The 15,343-nt window shown below is 45.6% G+C and overlaps 1 protein-coding gene across 5 annotated transcripts in view; it reads left to right on the top strand.

Annotated features, from left to right (window-relative positions):
* The window catches only part of CEP192 (centrosomal protein 192), a 2,773,731-nt gene that overhangs the window by 2,551,212 nt on the left and 207,176 nt on the right, over positions 1-15,343 (top strand). For all 5 annotated transcript variants that reach the window (XM_069620824.1, XM_069620822.1, XM_069620821.1 and 2 more), the window contains one exon: positions 1,767-1,862. In XM_069620824.1, the coding sequence (XP_069476925.1) occupies positions 1,767-1,862 (96 nt within the window). The remainder of the gene's footprint in view (positions 1-1,766; positions 1,863-15,343) is intronic.

Genomic DNA, 15,343 nt, shown 5'->3' with positions numbered 1-15,343 from the left:
AGATGAGCACTCCTGAACTGTGGTGTTGTTTTTTTTACCTCCAATCCAGGCATACACAAACACTTTGAAGGTTTGCTGTGTTTGTTTCCTCCGAAGAAGGCTCTGCACCAGGTATGGGATCTGTGTGGTTCTTCCCTTAAGCCCTAAACACTTTGACCCCATGGCCACAGTGGACATCAATTTTGTCACTGAAGGGTGTCCTTTCTGGTGGCCGAAACATCAACAAGAAGGATCAGAGAAATACCTGTTTAGGCCTGCTCGAAAACCATATAGTTTTCACAAAGACAATGTGGTCATTCAGACGCATCCTATATTCATACCAAAGATGTCTCATCTTTTCACATCAACCAAGACATTTTTCCCCAGTCTTCTTCCCAGAATTACCCAATTTGATGGTTAAAAATCCATCGAATGGTACATTTGACCGATTTCTGCCAGTACATTCGATCAATTTTTAAGAATACCAAACATGTGAAACGGGTCTTGCGTGTGTGTCCCCAGCTCCCCATATTCAGTATTTTTGGGTTGCTATTGTGTCTCCAGCTTCCTCAACATTGGAGGCAGGAGAGCGAGAAGAAAAATGGACCTGTGGTGTTGGATCCGACCCACGTTAGAGGGACGGATCTGACGCTGCAGGGGAAGCTGCGGTGAGCAAGCAGGTAAGTAGGGGAGGGGGGTCTGGGGGCTGTTGTCATTTTGGTTTGTTTGGCAGAAGTGAATAGCGAATCACAGCGAAATGGACTATGGTCCATTCCGCCGCTAATCATTTCACTTCGATCAAACAACCCAAATCCTTCTTTCCTAACCCACAGTTGGACGCTAAGAGGGTTCTGCATAATTTAGGCATTGGTAGAGCTCTTGGGTCCTATATTCAGAGGACAAAGGACTTCTGAAAGACACAGTCTAATGGTGACGTTTGGAGGCTCACATCCAGGGACCCCATTGTCCATATATAGTACACTGTATTACCAAGACTTGCGCTCTCATGGGCAGACCTTCCCCTTAAGGCATTGCCCTCATGCAGTCGGGGCGAAGGTGGTATTCCAAAAGAGTACCCTGGTATGTGATCGTAAAGGTGGCAACTCAGCCTTCTCAGCTGCATTTTGCATGCACTATTCCCTGGACACCAACTCAAGGACAGATGATCATTTTGGGCAGGCAGTGCTGCAGAACCTATTTGCTTGGATAATTCCCTTTCTCCTGTAGGAGATGGATGCTTGGTAATCAAACATAAGCGTGGAGGAAAAAGAGACGAGACAGAGTAAGAAAAAGTGTACTCACTTTTGCACTTCTAGTCTATAGTCCCCTTTCCTCCATGCTCCCTTCTCTCCATCTTCCTAAAAGGATGTAGCTAGTATAACCCATATGAAGTTATTTGGGGGACGGGGGGCAGGCTTTGGCAGTAGGCATGGCTAGTGAACATCATGGCCACGTCCCAAATTGTACATTTTTTTAATAACTAATTGTTTGTTAGCCAAAAAATGTGTCGATCCCTTACCGATAGAACAGACACCCCGGGGTATGGTCGAAAGGGTACTATAAATGGAGTACAAAAGTCATTAAAGTGAAGAACTTGTGAAATTAAGAACGTTTATCATTATTTTTTGTATAGTTTACTCTTGCATGTACAATTGTGCTGTATAGTAACTTTCATATTTTCCAATGTTATGCTGAAAAATGTATCAGTTGTACAATTGTATTAAGTCATATCCAAAAAATATAGTTTCTTAGAAAACTGTAGGTGACCATGTGCTTTTATTTTCAAGGGAGTTGATGCGAGTGGAGAAACCTTCAGGGCTAATTATACAGCTTTCAGATGTTCGCATGTTTCTGGAATGCTTGAAGCCGGAGAAAGCATGAAGGTAGTTATTACATGTAGACCGCGCATGCTCCCAGCACTGTTGAATGTGTTTACCATTACAATAAATGTACCCTATACCCATAATTAATCTAGGGAAATGGTACATTGTGATAACATTTTTAAATGCATCATTCCTTAATCATTCTGTTAGAGAAAGTTCAGGTGGTGTATGAACAGTGTACTATTATAATCATTGTGACTCGAAACGCATTGTTGTATCACCCTCAGGGTCATACAATTCTTTTTTTTTTAACACTTTTGTGCGTTTTCTCATTTACTTATTCTAGCTGTTCTATTTTGCTATTTCAGCAGTTTGTACATGCACTTTATTTAATCAGGGAGCGGTTTGAGTCAAAGAAACCTATTTTTGCCCCCTCATACTCTGCTCTTTGTCCATCTGGCTAAGGTTGGCCAACTCGAAACATGTCTGATTTTCACAATACGCCTCATTTATATGCATTATACACACTTGGATACAACAAATTAAAATGTATGCAAATGTTATCTCTTGAATATTAATGAAGGATATACTGAAATCCCAGCCCTCGGGGCTTGGAGTTGGACAACTCTGGAAGGGGCCCTGATGTCAATCAGCTGCTCTCTAATGCAGAAAGAGTGCCTTATGGGGAAAGTGCTCTTATAGTGGCAGCCATTTTGAAGAAGCTAGTATAACCGTGAATGTTGTAAAATGCAGTATTTCGTAGTTTGTTTCCAAGTTGCTTGGTTTGTTGAAGTTTGCTGTGCTTTTGTACTACATTACAGTCGGTGCACCAGTTAAGATTTGTCTTGGTAGCATTTTACACCCTGATAATGGACTCCTACCTCACACAGATTCCTCGCCTTGGATATTCTATATCCAGTGCCAGCTGTTTTAGGAAACCTTTTCACCTGCTAGGCAATTGCATGCCCAGGTGCAACAGTTGGGCTGGAATATATTGTTTCCACGCTCCATGACCTTAGTTCCAGAGCCATATGGAAAAAAGAAACGCCACTTAGCCTGCTAATTTTCTAACTGTGCCACGCCTAACTCTACAAAGGCCTCGGGGGTTCACACCCTGCTTGAGCTTCAGAAGGCAAATATCTGTGTTGTACTCCTACACGATGTTCCTTCATTGCCTTGGAGAGGACCATAACACTATAAATGCATTTGAACACCGTCGGAGAGCATGCTGCAAAGCTCTTGACCTATAATCGCAAGGATGGAAAGAATATGCCTCCAAAGTCGCTGATTTCAGTGTCCGAGAAAGCTACAGTGGAAGAGCAAGTGGGGTAACGTTCTCAGGTTTGGAGGGACAAAAAGACTCATCACTCCCGGGATACCTCCAAGGAATCGCCACCTATGATCCAGGTACTGTTCCCCACACAATCCTGTTCTTGAGGGGAGTGGGAACATTCAGGCAACAGATGCTTGACATCTTGGCCAAGGCAACGGCAGCTTCGACCCCAGCCCCCTTCCACCCCCCCACATGTCGGTGCTAGTGGACCCTCTGACTCTGATGTCTTGCTGGTATCGGGGACATTCACCATCCAGCAATAATCCAATAGACGGTTGGTTGGTAAACATCTATAATGGCAGTCAGCAAAACCGACATCAAAAGGACAGGCGCGGCACCAACGCACCCAGATCCCAGTGTCCAGACAGCATGGAACTGCAATAAAACATTTATTTTTATACCTTCACTTAACATAGTCTTCTATAGGAGGGGCATGTCAGACAACATTTTGATGACAGTATAAAATTTATCCAATACTCTCTTGAATATTTTGCATTCTTCTCAAAGGTAAGCAGATAAACTTTAACTACCATCTCCTGCAAGCATAAGAATACCTTGCAACATGGAACATACGGATGTTGACACAGTTTCAGCAGTATCTGCTCGACTACAGTTCTCACAGGACTATGGCTGTGCAGAGTCCGCATAATGTTAGTCTACAAATTGGAGGCATCTTGCGATGCGGCACTGTAAAACTTGCTTGTCTGAGCCAGAATGGAAATATGTTCGAAGCGAACAGCATCTTGCAGCTTACCTAAGGGCATATCTTGTTTAGGGCATGCGCACAACTACATATCGTTGGCTGTATTCAAAGCAGAGCGACAAAGTAGAATATGGCAGTAACTAGGGGGAGGCTTTGCATTGCGATTAAGGAATAGGGATGATTAAATGTATATCGGCTCATTTAAAATCTCCACCAATCCCTCCACTCCAGTCTCTTCCATTCACAGTTTCAGGAGTATACAGTTCATAATAACACATATCCTAGTGTTACAATTCTTCAGTGGTTTTCATTAGGTACAACATTTGCGTTCTTCTCAAAGGCTTACTAGATTTCTTTTGAGTATCAACATGCCTGTGTGTAAGATGGAAAATCGCAAGGAGCCAAGATAATTGGAGAGCCATGACCGTAATGACCATCGAAAGGTGTCATAGTTATGGAGCACAGCCACTGTGATTCGTATACAAGACAATATCAGAAAAGTTATGTCAGAATTAGGCATATAAGTACAGCATTCTTATTTCACAAGCTTGCAGATACCCCCTTTTGAAGCCAGATGTGTGCCTAATGCCAGTCGATTCTGCAAAACCATTGTGGGAATGGCTGCCTGTTCCTATGAGAGCAGGGAAAAAGAGGAAGCTGTATCATTAGCTATCTCTTTCACTACCAGCTTCACCTCCTCAGAGGCATTCTTCCTTTCCTCTCCTTTGCCCAGAAGCTCACTGTCTCCAGAGCTCTGGTTCTCTCTAGGCTGCACTACTCCAACAGCCTCCTTCTAAATCTTCCTGCCTCCACTCTCCACCCTCTGCAACTAATCCAAAACAGGACTGCGAGACTTGTCCTTGAACTCAAGCCAGGGATTCTATCTCTCCAGGACAAAAAATCTCCTCACTGGCTCCCAGATGAGGATTAAGTTCAAAACCCTCTGCATCGTCCACAAGGTTTTCTGGTGCCTGGGACCTCAATACCTTCAACTCTCTTCCTAAATATCTTCCCTCTCGAGCTCTTCGCTCATCCGCTTCCCTCAGGGTCAGTTGCTTCTCTGAGCAGCGAGCTGGTGGTAGATCTCTTCTGCTGGGGCCTCCCTCTGGAACAGCCTCCCTGCCTCTCTGAAACTTGAGGAGAACCATCTCCGGTTCCTAAGCACCTCAAGATCTTCCTCTTTGCTTTCTCTCCTCCTCTCCCCTGCTGATCTCCTGGTTGAATCTGAAACTGCACTGGTTACCTGGCTACCCTCTGATCTCGGGCCCAGGCCCCCTCCCCGCCAGTTGCACACCTGCACTGCCCCCTGACAACCCTTGAACTTGGGGGCTGTTTCTGTATCCCTACAACCCCTACTAGCACTTGACACTTGATGTCTGTTCTTACCCTTGCAATTGTCACCAGCTGGCCGCACTTTTATTTATTGTCTTGTTAATTTACTTTTGTCCTATGTACTGCACTGCCCCCACCCCTTTCCCCCTGCACTTCCTCCCCCCCCCTGCATGTGCGAGATCTCACCTGGCCTAGTAGGATTGCTGTCTGTCTTCCCTCTGTTCCCCTCCCTTGCCTCATTGCGCTTTGAAACACTTGTGTATAGGCGCGTTATAAAAGCCATATCATATATCAATAACATGGACCATTTTGACAGTCGCTCTTTGTTCAGTTTAACTCCCTATCTGAGTATTATATATCCATGCTATCTATAATACTTCCCTACACAGAATTTCTTTTACAATGTCAGGATTAAGGAAACCTTTTGAAATGTTGTATGGCTGGCAGGACAAAACCCATGCAACGGCTTCCTCCCCCAAGCCATAGTTAACCATGAGTGGGCATTGTCACTCACATATGAAGTAAGTCCCCTTTTATGTGGTATAACTGGAAAGCGTCAATGTGAATTCCTTTTCAAATGCAAAAGTAACATTGTGGATAACTACACTGGTATGTGTTAAAAGTTAATATTGATATTTAATTATTCCCATGTGTATTGGACTCTGATTGGTAAAGCATAAAAGACCTGTAGCAGGAGTGGAAAGGTGAAGCAAGGCAGGTTTTCATAACTGACCTGGGGAGGGAAATGTTGTAGGACCAGTAAACACCATCTGGGAACGATGACCAATACAGGGGACCATGAGTCCGAGATACCAGTGTAATGTCCTGGCAGACATCCCCCCAGTTAAATGCAACAGGAAATCCAGAGGACAGATTGTGGGGGGAAATGGGTACAGGGCCAACAATCTGAGACATTTGGGCAAGCGTACTGCCAAGCCACATAGAGCAAAGTCTTTTCACTGTGAGTACAAGAGTGGGCATTGGGTCGTTCATAATTGTGGCAGGTAGCTTTGAACGCGGAAAAGCCAGGAGTTAGGATAAAGGGTTTCAGAGAAGGTACAGTCAGTCATGTTGTGACTAGCATGCAAAAATAAGTAAACTAGTATCTCCGGTTTATTGGATAGTTCAGCTAAAAGGGTCATTAAGGGTTTGTCATCAGAAGGCGCTCCTTTCCAGGAGGCGAGTCTCGAAAGTCTAGTTGAAATGTTTTCTTGGAGGAGAGCAAGTGGGTGAATCTCCAGAGGGCAAATCATCAGAGGTAAGTAGGGTGATGTTCACACCCAGTGTTCATAGTGTGACGGGTGGCTGTTCTTTTCTGTGAGCGGTGGTGTGAACAGAGTCAATGGATCTCCCAAACCCCCAGTCGAAGGAGCAGACCACTTATGCCAAAGAAAAGGATACCAGCCAGGTTGTAGCACATCTGACCAAATCTGTCTGGGCATGGCATCTCTTTGTGTTGGTCTAACCCAGCCCTTGCTCTTTGACGTCGGGAAGGAGCATTGCTCTCAGTATAATAAAGCAGGAAATACAGATGGAAAATGTTTGGTGTTTTGCTGCAGCTGTTCACGCCTGCATGAGGCACCTTGGTGCAGGCAACATCACCCTTGGGAAGGGAAATTAACCCAGGAGCCGCCCCAACCAGCCGCTACGGTTGCTCAGGCAAATTTAACTCTGCTCCTACTCGGCCAAGAGATCCACTGCTTGCTGGAGTAGGTATAACAGGATTTCTTGGAGGTAAACCACTAGTTTGAACAAGCACCTCAACTGAGGATCTGGATTAATGACCTTGGCATACAGAAGTTGTGGAGTCAGCACCACCCATGTTCCAGAATGGCTTGCAGGATCTGGCATGGATGCAAGTGTTGTGATCTCTGGAGCGCAGGTCTTGAGATGGTGTTGGTGGGGGCCTGTTCCTGGAGGGATGATTCTAGGGGCCTCTGATACTGGGCCTACAGCAAAAGGCTGCAGCACCCTTCAGAGGGCAGCATGTACGCAGGCTGGAACCCCTTCACATTAGATGGTGTCATTGTCATGAGTATGACCAGATGAGGAAGATGCCAGCTGGACTACATCACTGAATTTCATTGGTGCTCTTGGGTCTAGAACAGGTTGCAGAAGGTGACAGGGACCAGTTGCTGGTGCAGGTAAGGCACTTTTAACCTGGGAGTGGAGAGATTGGATTGGTTTTATAGGAGGCTGATAGTGGTTCAAGACCTTTCCATCTGTGAGATACAGATTCAGGTAATAGGGAGACCCTGGGGAGAGGTACCCAGGCACATCAGGTGCCCATTGAGAATCTCATGAAAAGATAGACAATGTCTGTGGTGCGTGTTATTGAGCTTGTGTAACACATCCATTGGCAGGGCCTAAGCCCATTTTAGACTAGTTTCCTGACAAATCTAATAAAGCCTATTCTTTAAGTTGCTGTTTCTGCGTACAGTGCCACTTGACTGGGGGTGGTAGGCGCATGGAACTGTTAAGAAATGTTAAGTCTGACCTCATGGATTACCTGCCCAGTGAATTGTGTCCCTGGATCGCTATCTATGAATATGGGAAGCCCAAACCAAGTAAAGACATATTTGGAATGGTATTCGCTTTTTTTTTCAAAAGGACATGCTTATTCTAGCCTAGCTAGCCTAATAAAATCTCAACCGTAGTTAAACAGAACTCATACCCCATTGAACAAAGTCAATCTGCACAATCGGAAACTTTCCTTCCAGTATAGGGTGTGCAGAAGGGCTTGATTTCACCGCTCACCCCCCTCCTATCCCCCATTGTGAGCCGTAGATAGTGCAAAGGTTTTCAAGTCTGGTCGCCAGAAAAAAAGGGCAAACAATTGATGGCTCACAATGTCGATAATTGCCCCTTTACATGAGTGAGCAATGGAGTGTACGAGTAGGGCCAGGTAAAGTAGGAGTACCTTGGTGCCAACAGGTGGCCCTCAGGGAAGCGCCAAAGGGAATCTGAGAACAACTTAACTAGACCAGAGATTATTTGCATACTCTGGCGCTTGATTTTGAAGCACAGCCGGACTAGACAGAGAGGCAATTTGGGATTGTTGAACTGAAATGCATATAAGGACATCTTTAAGAGCCATGGGCCCATTCAAGGCCACATTTCAAGCTGCTTTATAAGCTAGAGTTTTGCCTGCAGGCTGCAGCAATAATGGACTTTCAGGAATTGTGCCCTTGGCACTTAACAATTGTGAGGACAGAGGGGGGGAAGCAAGACATTAAGCGAAGCAGAAACATATGTTCCATTCAGAGTAGGGGTCCAGTTGATATGTAACCCCTCTGCTGCCAGAGGACTCGGGAATCATGAACTACCCATGAGCGCAACGCAAGTCTGTTAATGGTGGCCAACTTCTCTGGATGCACACTCTGGTGAGGGCAGTTGGTTTGGCGACCGAAGCGGACCGGACATTTGGTAATTGATGAGCTTCTGTCGCAGCATATAAAGAACATACTGTATACCGAGGGAGCAGCAGACCCCCTTTCTTCTTGTGTCACACACAGGAACCATCCACAAAAATGAAGCTCCTTTAAGTCAGATTTTGATGCCTGTCAGGATGGTGGCTGGGCTGGGAACAGGAAAAGTGAGCAGCACAGTGGCATTAATCGCGTGCAGATCCTGAACGAAAATGTAGTCCTCTTTACCTGGCTTTTATCAGAGCATTATTAGAGCAATGATTCTATAACAGGATATATATCTTTTTCAGCTTGTTTCGAGTTTGGGTTCTGCAGGACACATAGGATAGGTTTGACTGCATTCAAAATGTTTCTCACAGGTTCTACATACAGTATGCACCCAACATCATTTGTATTTGAGGACCATCATTTCGGTTGAACCAGGTTTAGCAGTCCCCGTTTCAACAAGGGATGGTCAGTCGCTGTTTCGTGTTCAAATTTGTCTCCACCTGTAAGTCAGCCAGAACTTCTGGTCTCTGAGAAGCGGCAATATCAAGGAATATAAATCATGGGAACACTGGATAGAACAACCCATTTTGCACAGCAAATCTAGACACAGCAGGTTGACGGGGGTAAAGGGACTCTACAGAAAGGCATGATCTTCAGTGGTGGGTCCTAGGGTAACTGTCAGGGGGGTGAGTGATAAGGTGGGGTATCAGCGTACAGCAATGTCAACAGCATTAATTACTTCATTGGAGCAATGCATCGGTTTTCTTGGGGCAGATGTCTAAGACAGACTCAAGTTGGTCTTAGACATCTGTCCCAAGAAAACCGGTTAGACCAAGATAATTCATGCAAGCAAGCTGAGGGTGAAAATATCAGTGTACACTTTCAGCTGTTGGGGTGCACGCTCTTGTGCTGGCAAATTGCATTTCTGTTTTAGCAACATGAACTTATCGGTTGTGAGCGTAGCTCCCAATAACTGGTTGAGATCCGCACAGGTGGGCTTGTAGCAGTCAATAATAACCTGCAACTCCTACTGAAACTTGGAGAGGGGGTCTTCTCGGATCCTAGGGAATTGTTGGACAATGTTAAACAGATTGGTAGCACTCCAAGGAGTGTGTAACATCACTAAATCAATCCCTGCCCCCGGTAATGGTCTTCTGCAGCATTGAGTGTTTGGCAGAATCCTGTGCAGTTCCCTTGGGACCCTTGCAAGAAGATTAAGACTTCAGGTGTAAGCAGTAAACCCAATTGGTAGCAGTCTGTACCACCCAGATTTACCTGTTAGCTATGGCTGAGCAGTCAGACTTCTCTCAAGAAGAGTAGGGCAGTATACAGAGGATACACAATAGGGCTAAAAAAACACAGTAGAGCAAGCAAACACTGACCAGAGCTTGGTATCAAAAGTATATAATTATTTATTTAACACACGCTTAAGGAATACATTAGCTCTATAAATCAAAGCACGTTCAAACACAATCAGAAAAGTATGCACACCTCCCTTAAGAATTATTAGACAAGTCTAAGTCAAAACACGACTATTTGTAAAAACAGATGCGAGTGCGTAACTTAGATGGCATGCCAATAATTAAGTTAAAGGGAGAGAAAAAGACAGGTCATGAAAATAACAGTTCCCAACACTTTTCTAAGACCAAAACAAGTTGATGAAGGCAGAGTCTACTGTAGAGCCAAAGTTCATAGGCCAGGCCCACTTTAAATTGAGCAAGGTGAAATGTGCCCAAGATCACAGAGTTTAGAAATGCATTCAAGTCTTTGTAAAAAATGTTCAAAAGAGGTTGGGTTGATTCGGAAGGTAAAGTTAGATGGTCTGGGGGCCAACCCAGTTGGAAAGCCAAGGATTTAAGGGTCACCTTTAGCAAACTGTAGAAAGGGAGGCCAGGTGGAACATAGTACCTTTAAAGTTGAGGAAGCTTCAGCGGTGGCAGTTCCTGGCAGCGGGTGCAGTTTGTGATTTCGACCAAGGGAAGAGAAGATCTCGTCGAGGAGGAAACTTGGAGTCTTTGCACTGCCCAGGGAAGAGACCAGCCGCGGAGTTCGTTCGGTGAAAAGGTGCGTTCCTGTTATTCACGGTCACAGTGGTGAAGCTTGGCTATCCGGCCGCCGGGGTGCTTGGCACTGGCGATTCGACCAAGAGACATCCTGGAAGGCGAATGGCAAACTGGCTGATCCCACCAGCTCAGAGGAAGAAGACTCTTTCAGCAGAAGATCTTCTATTGTCGTCGGGAAAGTGGCGAGGTCGTTGCAGCAGGGCTCCACCGGTGGTGTCGTCGTTGCAGATGGCTCAGCTTCTCCCCTCTTCGGATTTCTTAGGTCCTGTGGCGACTTCTGAAGTTCCAGTCCCAAAAGCCCTGCTTTTATGCAGAAAAACCCCCATTCAACAGCCTAGCTGTCACTCATACATGCTAAGTGGTGAGCCGGGCGGCTCACCACTGGGCCAATCAGAACAGAGTGCGACTTGGGTTGCTAAGGCAATGCAGTCCAGGGTGCCAATTCCCCCACCCACACATCCTGTGGAACCCAGACAGAGTGGCACCAGTTGGAGGGCTTCTGTGGAGAAGCCCGCCAAAAAGTGGAACAAAGGGCCCGACCTTGGTTGGAGTTACAGAGACGGACACGAACGCCATTTTAGAAAAGAGTTCTGGCGAAAAGACCCAACCGTTGATTTAATATTAAATAAATAAACCGGCGGTATCTTTAACATTGCACCAAAAAGTGGTGCGTTTAAAACCAATGGGAAAATCCCATAGGAAATATTCTGGTGGAATATTTCGCGTGGTAACCACTGCCACCAGCCAGAAACTCGACAAGGGGGGACTGGACAGTGCCCCCTTGGAAACAGACCCAGGGGCAATCTAATTAACCACTTCCAGTACTTCCACAATATGATGGTTTGTACTGGTTCTGTTCACAATTTTGGACTAGTAAAGCCAATGGTGACTTTACATGCCCTTGGAGACAGTAGTCAGTCCCAGGGTATGGAGTCTATGTTTGGGGGTCACTATGACACCCCTGTGTTACTGTACTGAGGGTGCTGTGTAACACATACACTAAAACAGATGATACCCTATGGAGTAAAAAGACCCCATAGCCCATAAGCACACAATAAGTCAAAGACATACCTCAAATCATGCCTAAGAGTGGGAGAAAAAGAGTCTCGCTCTTAGCAGAAAAAAAAAACAAACCCCAAAAATCCAGCAAAGCTGCTGGGGGACTCACTAGGTTTGGGAAATTAGCCTTATAAGAGTATTCTCCCTAACATGTAACATCACTAAATCAATCCCTGCCCCCGGTAAAAGTCTTCTGCAGCATTATTGAATGGTGAGAAGTTTGAGAACCTTTGGAAAGTTACTGAAGCCTTAGCTGACGGGGACCCAAAGCGGCTGGACAGTTGCCATTGTATCGTGTCTTGGAACGGTAGTGATCATATAGATGTGGATTGGTTGTGTGCAGGTGGTTTACTCTGAGTAAAATCAGGGCTATGGTTCGAATTCTGTTTTTTGTGATGCAGAGCTGAGGCAGAAATCTGTCACTGCTCTTGTTGCTGATCAGCTCCACCCAAGAAAGATAATTTGTAAAGAAGTACAAGGTCCCGGATTCAGTGCGCAAATGCCTACGGACACAGCCCTGCCTGGACTCCGTTGTCTCTACAGCTGCCTGTATGCGCTCCACCAATCCTTTGTCCCTTGTATGGTTCCTCCAGATAATTTCATTATGGAATGATCTATCTGGAAAGATGGTTTATGAAACCCTGTACCCTCTGTGGTGAAGGTTCCATACAAGACTCGTATCATTTACTCATATCTTGTGCATAACCTTTGTGCAGCGAGTAAAATACTATGCACACTTTGCCCATGATCCATCTTGGCTTGTCACTCATGCCTTTTGGCACAGGTTATCTTCTGGGAAGAAATCCCATTATGGATTGCCTTGTTAAAATTCTTAAATGAATTGAATTTTGTAAAAATGTTTTTGATTCCTCAATACGTGATGATCGGACTTTTATATGTTTGAGATTGTTGATTATTTGTTAGAGGGAATCAATTAATCCTGTGTTTGTTCAGTGAGAATAAAATGTATTTTTCCCTAGTGGTGGTGTCATATATTTTAGATATTGTGTTTTCTATTAGAAAGGAAAAATTGTAATGTCCATTTCGTGATATGGAAAATTATCTTTTTTTTCTTTTTTCTGTTAAGATTCATATGTTATTTTAGTAATGACAATTTATGTGTATGAAATCTATGTAATAAGTCTAATGACTAATGCACAATAAAAGAAAAACCTGCGGCTTGTTCGTTGGGTACTCAGGGTTAGGTACTCTGCAACAGGGTGCCAGTCCTTTGCTCAGGAAAGTCGGAGACTTCGAGGGATTATAGATTCTACCTTCCTCAGATGTCCTGCACCGGCACCACCCAAAAGGATTACAAGGGAAGATCACAGTCTTATCGAGGAAACTAGCGACGACGCAGAGTTTCCTCCAGAAGTCAAGTGCAGAAGCGGGCCTGGCCAGGCCCTGACCTCCCCCAGTAGGGGGGTGGCTTGCCAACTTTGTTGCACAGTGTAAATCCATCACCACCAACAAATGGGTGCTTTCCATCATTCAACAGGGCCATACCGTAGAGTTCATTGTGCCACGCCCCTCCATTCTTCCGGTCCAAAAGCAGAAAGACACCTATCCTTGCTGCTACAAGAACTTCAGTCCCTCCTACAAAAAGTGGTGCTCATAGTTGTACCAATGCACATCTGAGGCACTGAAGTATACGCCAGATACTTTCGGTTGAAGAAAAAAAGCAGGAGGTTGGAGACCCATATTAGACCGCAGAAGGCTCAACAAATTCCTCAAGTCTCAAAGGTGTTGCATGGTGATGCTGCAACACATCCTGGATCAGCTGAAAGAAGGGGATTGGCTCTCCTCTCTAGACCCTAGAGGATACATAATTCCATATCCCCAATCATTGGTGGCACAGGCTTTTCCCCTGATTCAAGGTTGCAGAAAAACACTACCAATTCAAGGCCCTGCCTTTCGGGCTAATCAGAACCAAGGTTGTTCCTCAAATGTCTGGCTCCAGTAGCGGCCCAGCTCCGCCATTCAGACATTCATGTTTACTCGTATCTGAACGACTGTTTACACAACACACCAAGGACACAATGCTGTGTCTAACATCACTGGGGATCTCAGTTAACTTTGCAAAGTCCCGCTTAAATCCTTCTCAGAACACCCTGTTCTTGGGCTCCTGCCTCAACACACTTGCGTGTGTTGCCATGCCTTCAGAGGAAAGGGTGGGCACTCTTCTGACCCGAATCCAGCTTCTCACACCTACCAACTGCTTCAGTCCGCTCTCAGTTCCCTCCTATGAATGATGTGTTCATGCATCCCATTGATGCCACACTGCAGACTCTGAATAAGACCGCTTCAGGAGTTCCCGGATGCCTTTTGGCAACAAATATCATGGTTTTAGGACATTCTACACCTCACGCCCTCCTTTCAAAACCATCCTCCTATGGTAGAGTCGTTGTCCCAACCTCACTCGGGGAGTCCCCTTTCGCCTTCCTGCACATAAAGTCACAGTGACCATTGATGCCTCTCTGTGGGGGTGGGGAGCTCACATGGGAAGAGTTCCACATCAGAGGCCTGTGGTTGCCCGAAGAACGCCCTACGCATCAATTGTCTGGAGCTGAGGGGGGTGTTCTGGGCCTTGAAGTCCCTCAAGCCGCAATTGCAGAACCTGGTGGCTCGCTGTTGGCGAGAATTCTCTTATGAGGCTAATTTCCCAAACCTAGTGAGTCCCCCAGCAGCTATGCTGGATTTTTTGGGTTTTTTTTCTCCTGCTAAGAGTGAGACTCTTTTCCTCCCACTTTTAGGCATGATTTGAGGTATGTCTCTGACTTTTTGTGTGCTTATGGGCTATGGGGTTTTTTACTCCATAGGGTATCATCTGGTTTTTGTGCATGTGTTACACAGCACCCTCAGTGCAGTAACACAGGGGTGTCATAGTGACCCCCAAACATAGACTTCATACCCTGGGACTGACTACTGTCTCCCAGGGCATGTAAAGTCACCATTGACTTTACTAATCCAAACTTGTGAACAGAACCAGTACAAACCATCATATTGTGGAAGTACTGGAAGGGGTTATTTCGATTGCCCCATGGTCTGTTTCCAAGGGGGCACTGTCCAGTCCCCCCTTGTCGAGTTTTTGGCTGGTGACAGTGGTTATCACGCAAAATATTCCACCGGAATATTTCCTATGGGATTTTCCCATTGATTTTAAACGCACCACTTTTTTGTGCAATGTTAAAGATACCGCCGGTTTATTTATTTAATATTAAATCAACGGTTGGGTCTTTTCGCCAGAACTCTTTTCTAAAATGGCGTTCTTGTCCTTCTCTGTAACTCCAACCAAGGTCGGGCCCTTAGTTCCACTTTTTGGTGGGCTTCTCCACAGAAGCCCTCCAACTGGTGCCACTCTGTCTGGGTAAACACAGGATGTGTGGGTGGGGGAATTTGCACCCTGGACTGCGTTGCCTTAGCAACTCAAGTCGCACTCTGTTCTGATTGGGCCAGAGGTGAGCCTGTTTGAGTGACAGCTAGGCTGTTGAATGGGGGTTTTTCTGCATAAAAGCAGGGCTTTTGGGGACGGGAACTTCAGAAGTCACCAAAGGACCTAAGAAACCGAAGAGGGAAGAAGCTGAGCCATCTGCAACAACGACACCACCGGTGGAGGCCGGCTGCAACAAACTCGC

The sequence above is a fragment of the Ambystoma mexicanum genome, chromosome 5q, assembly GCF_040938575.1.
Source record: "Ambystoma mexicanum isolate Mex_15411 chromosome 5q, UKY_AmexF1_1, whole genome shotgun sequence".
Lineage (NCBI taxonomy): Eukaryota > Metazoa > Chordata > Amphibia > Caudata > Ambystomatidae > Ambystoma > Ambystoma mexicanum.
The sequence above is the reverse complement of the archived record's forward strand: the minus strand, read 5'-3'. Positions and strand labels throughout refer to the sequence as shown.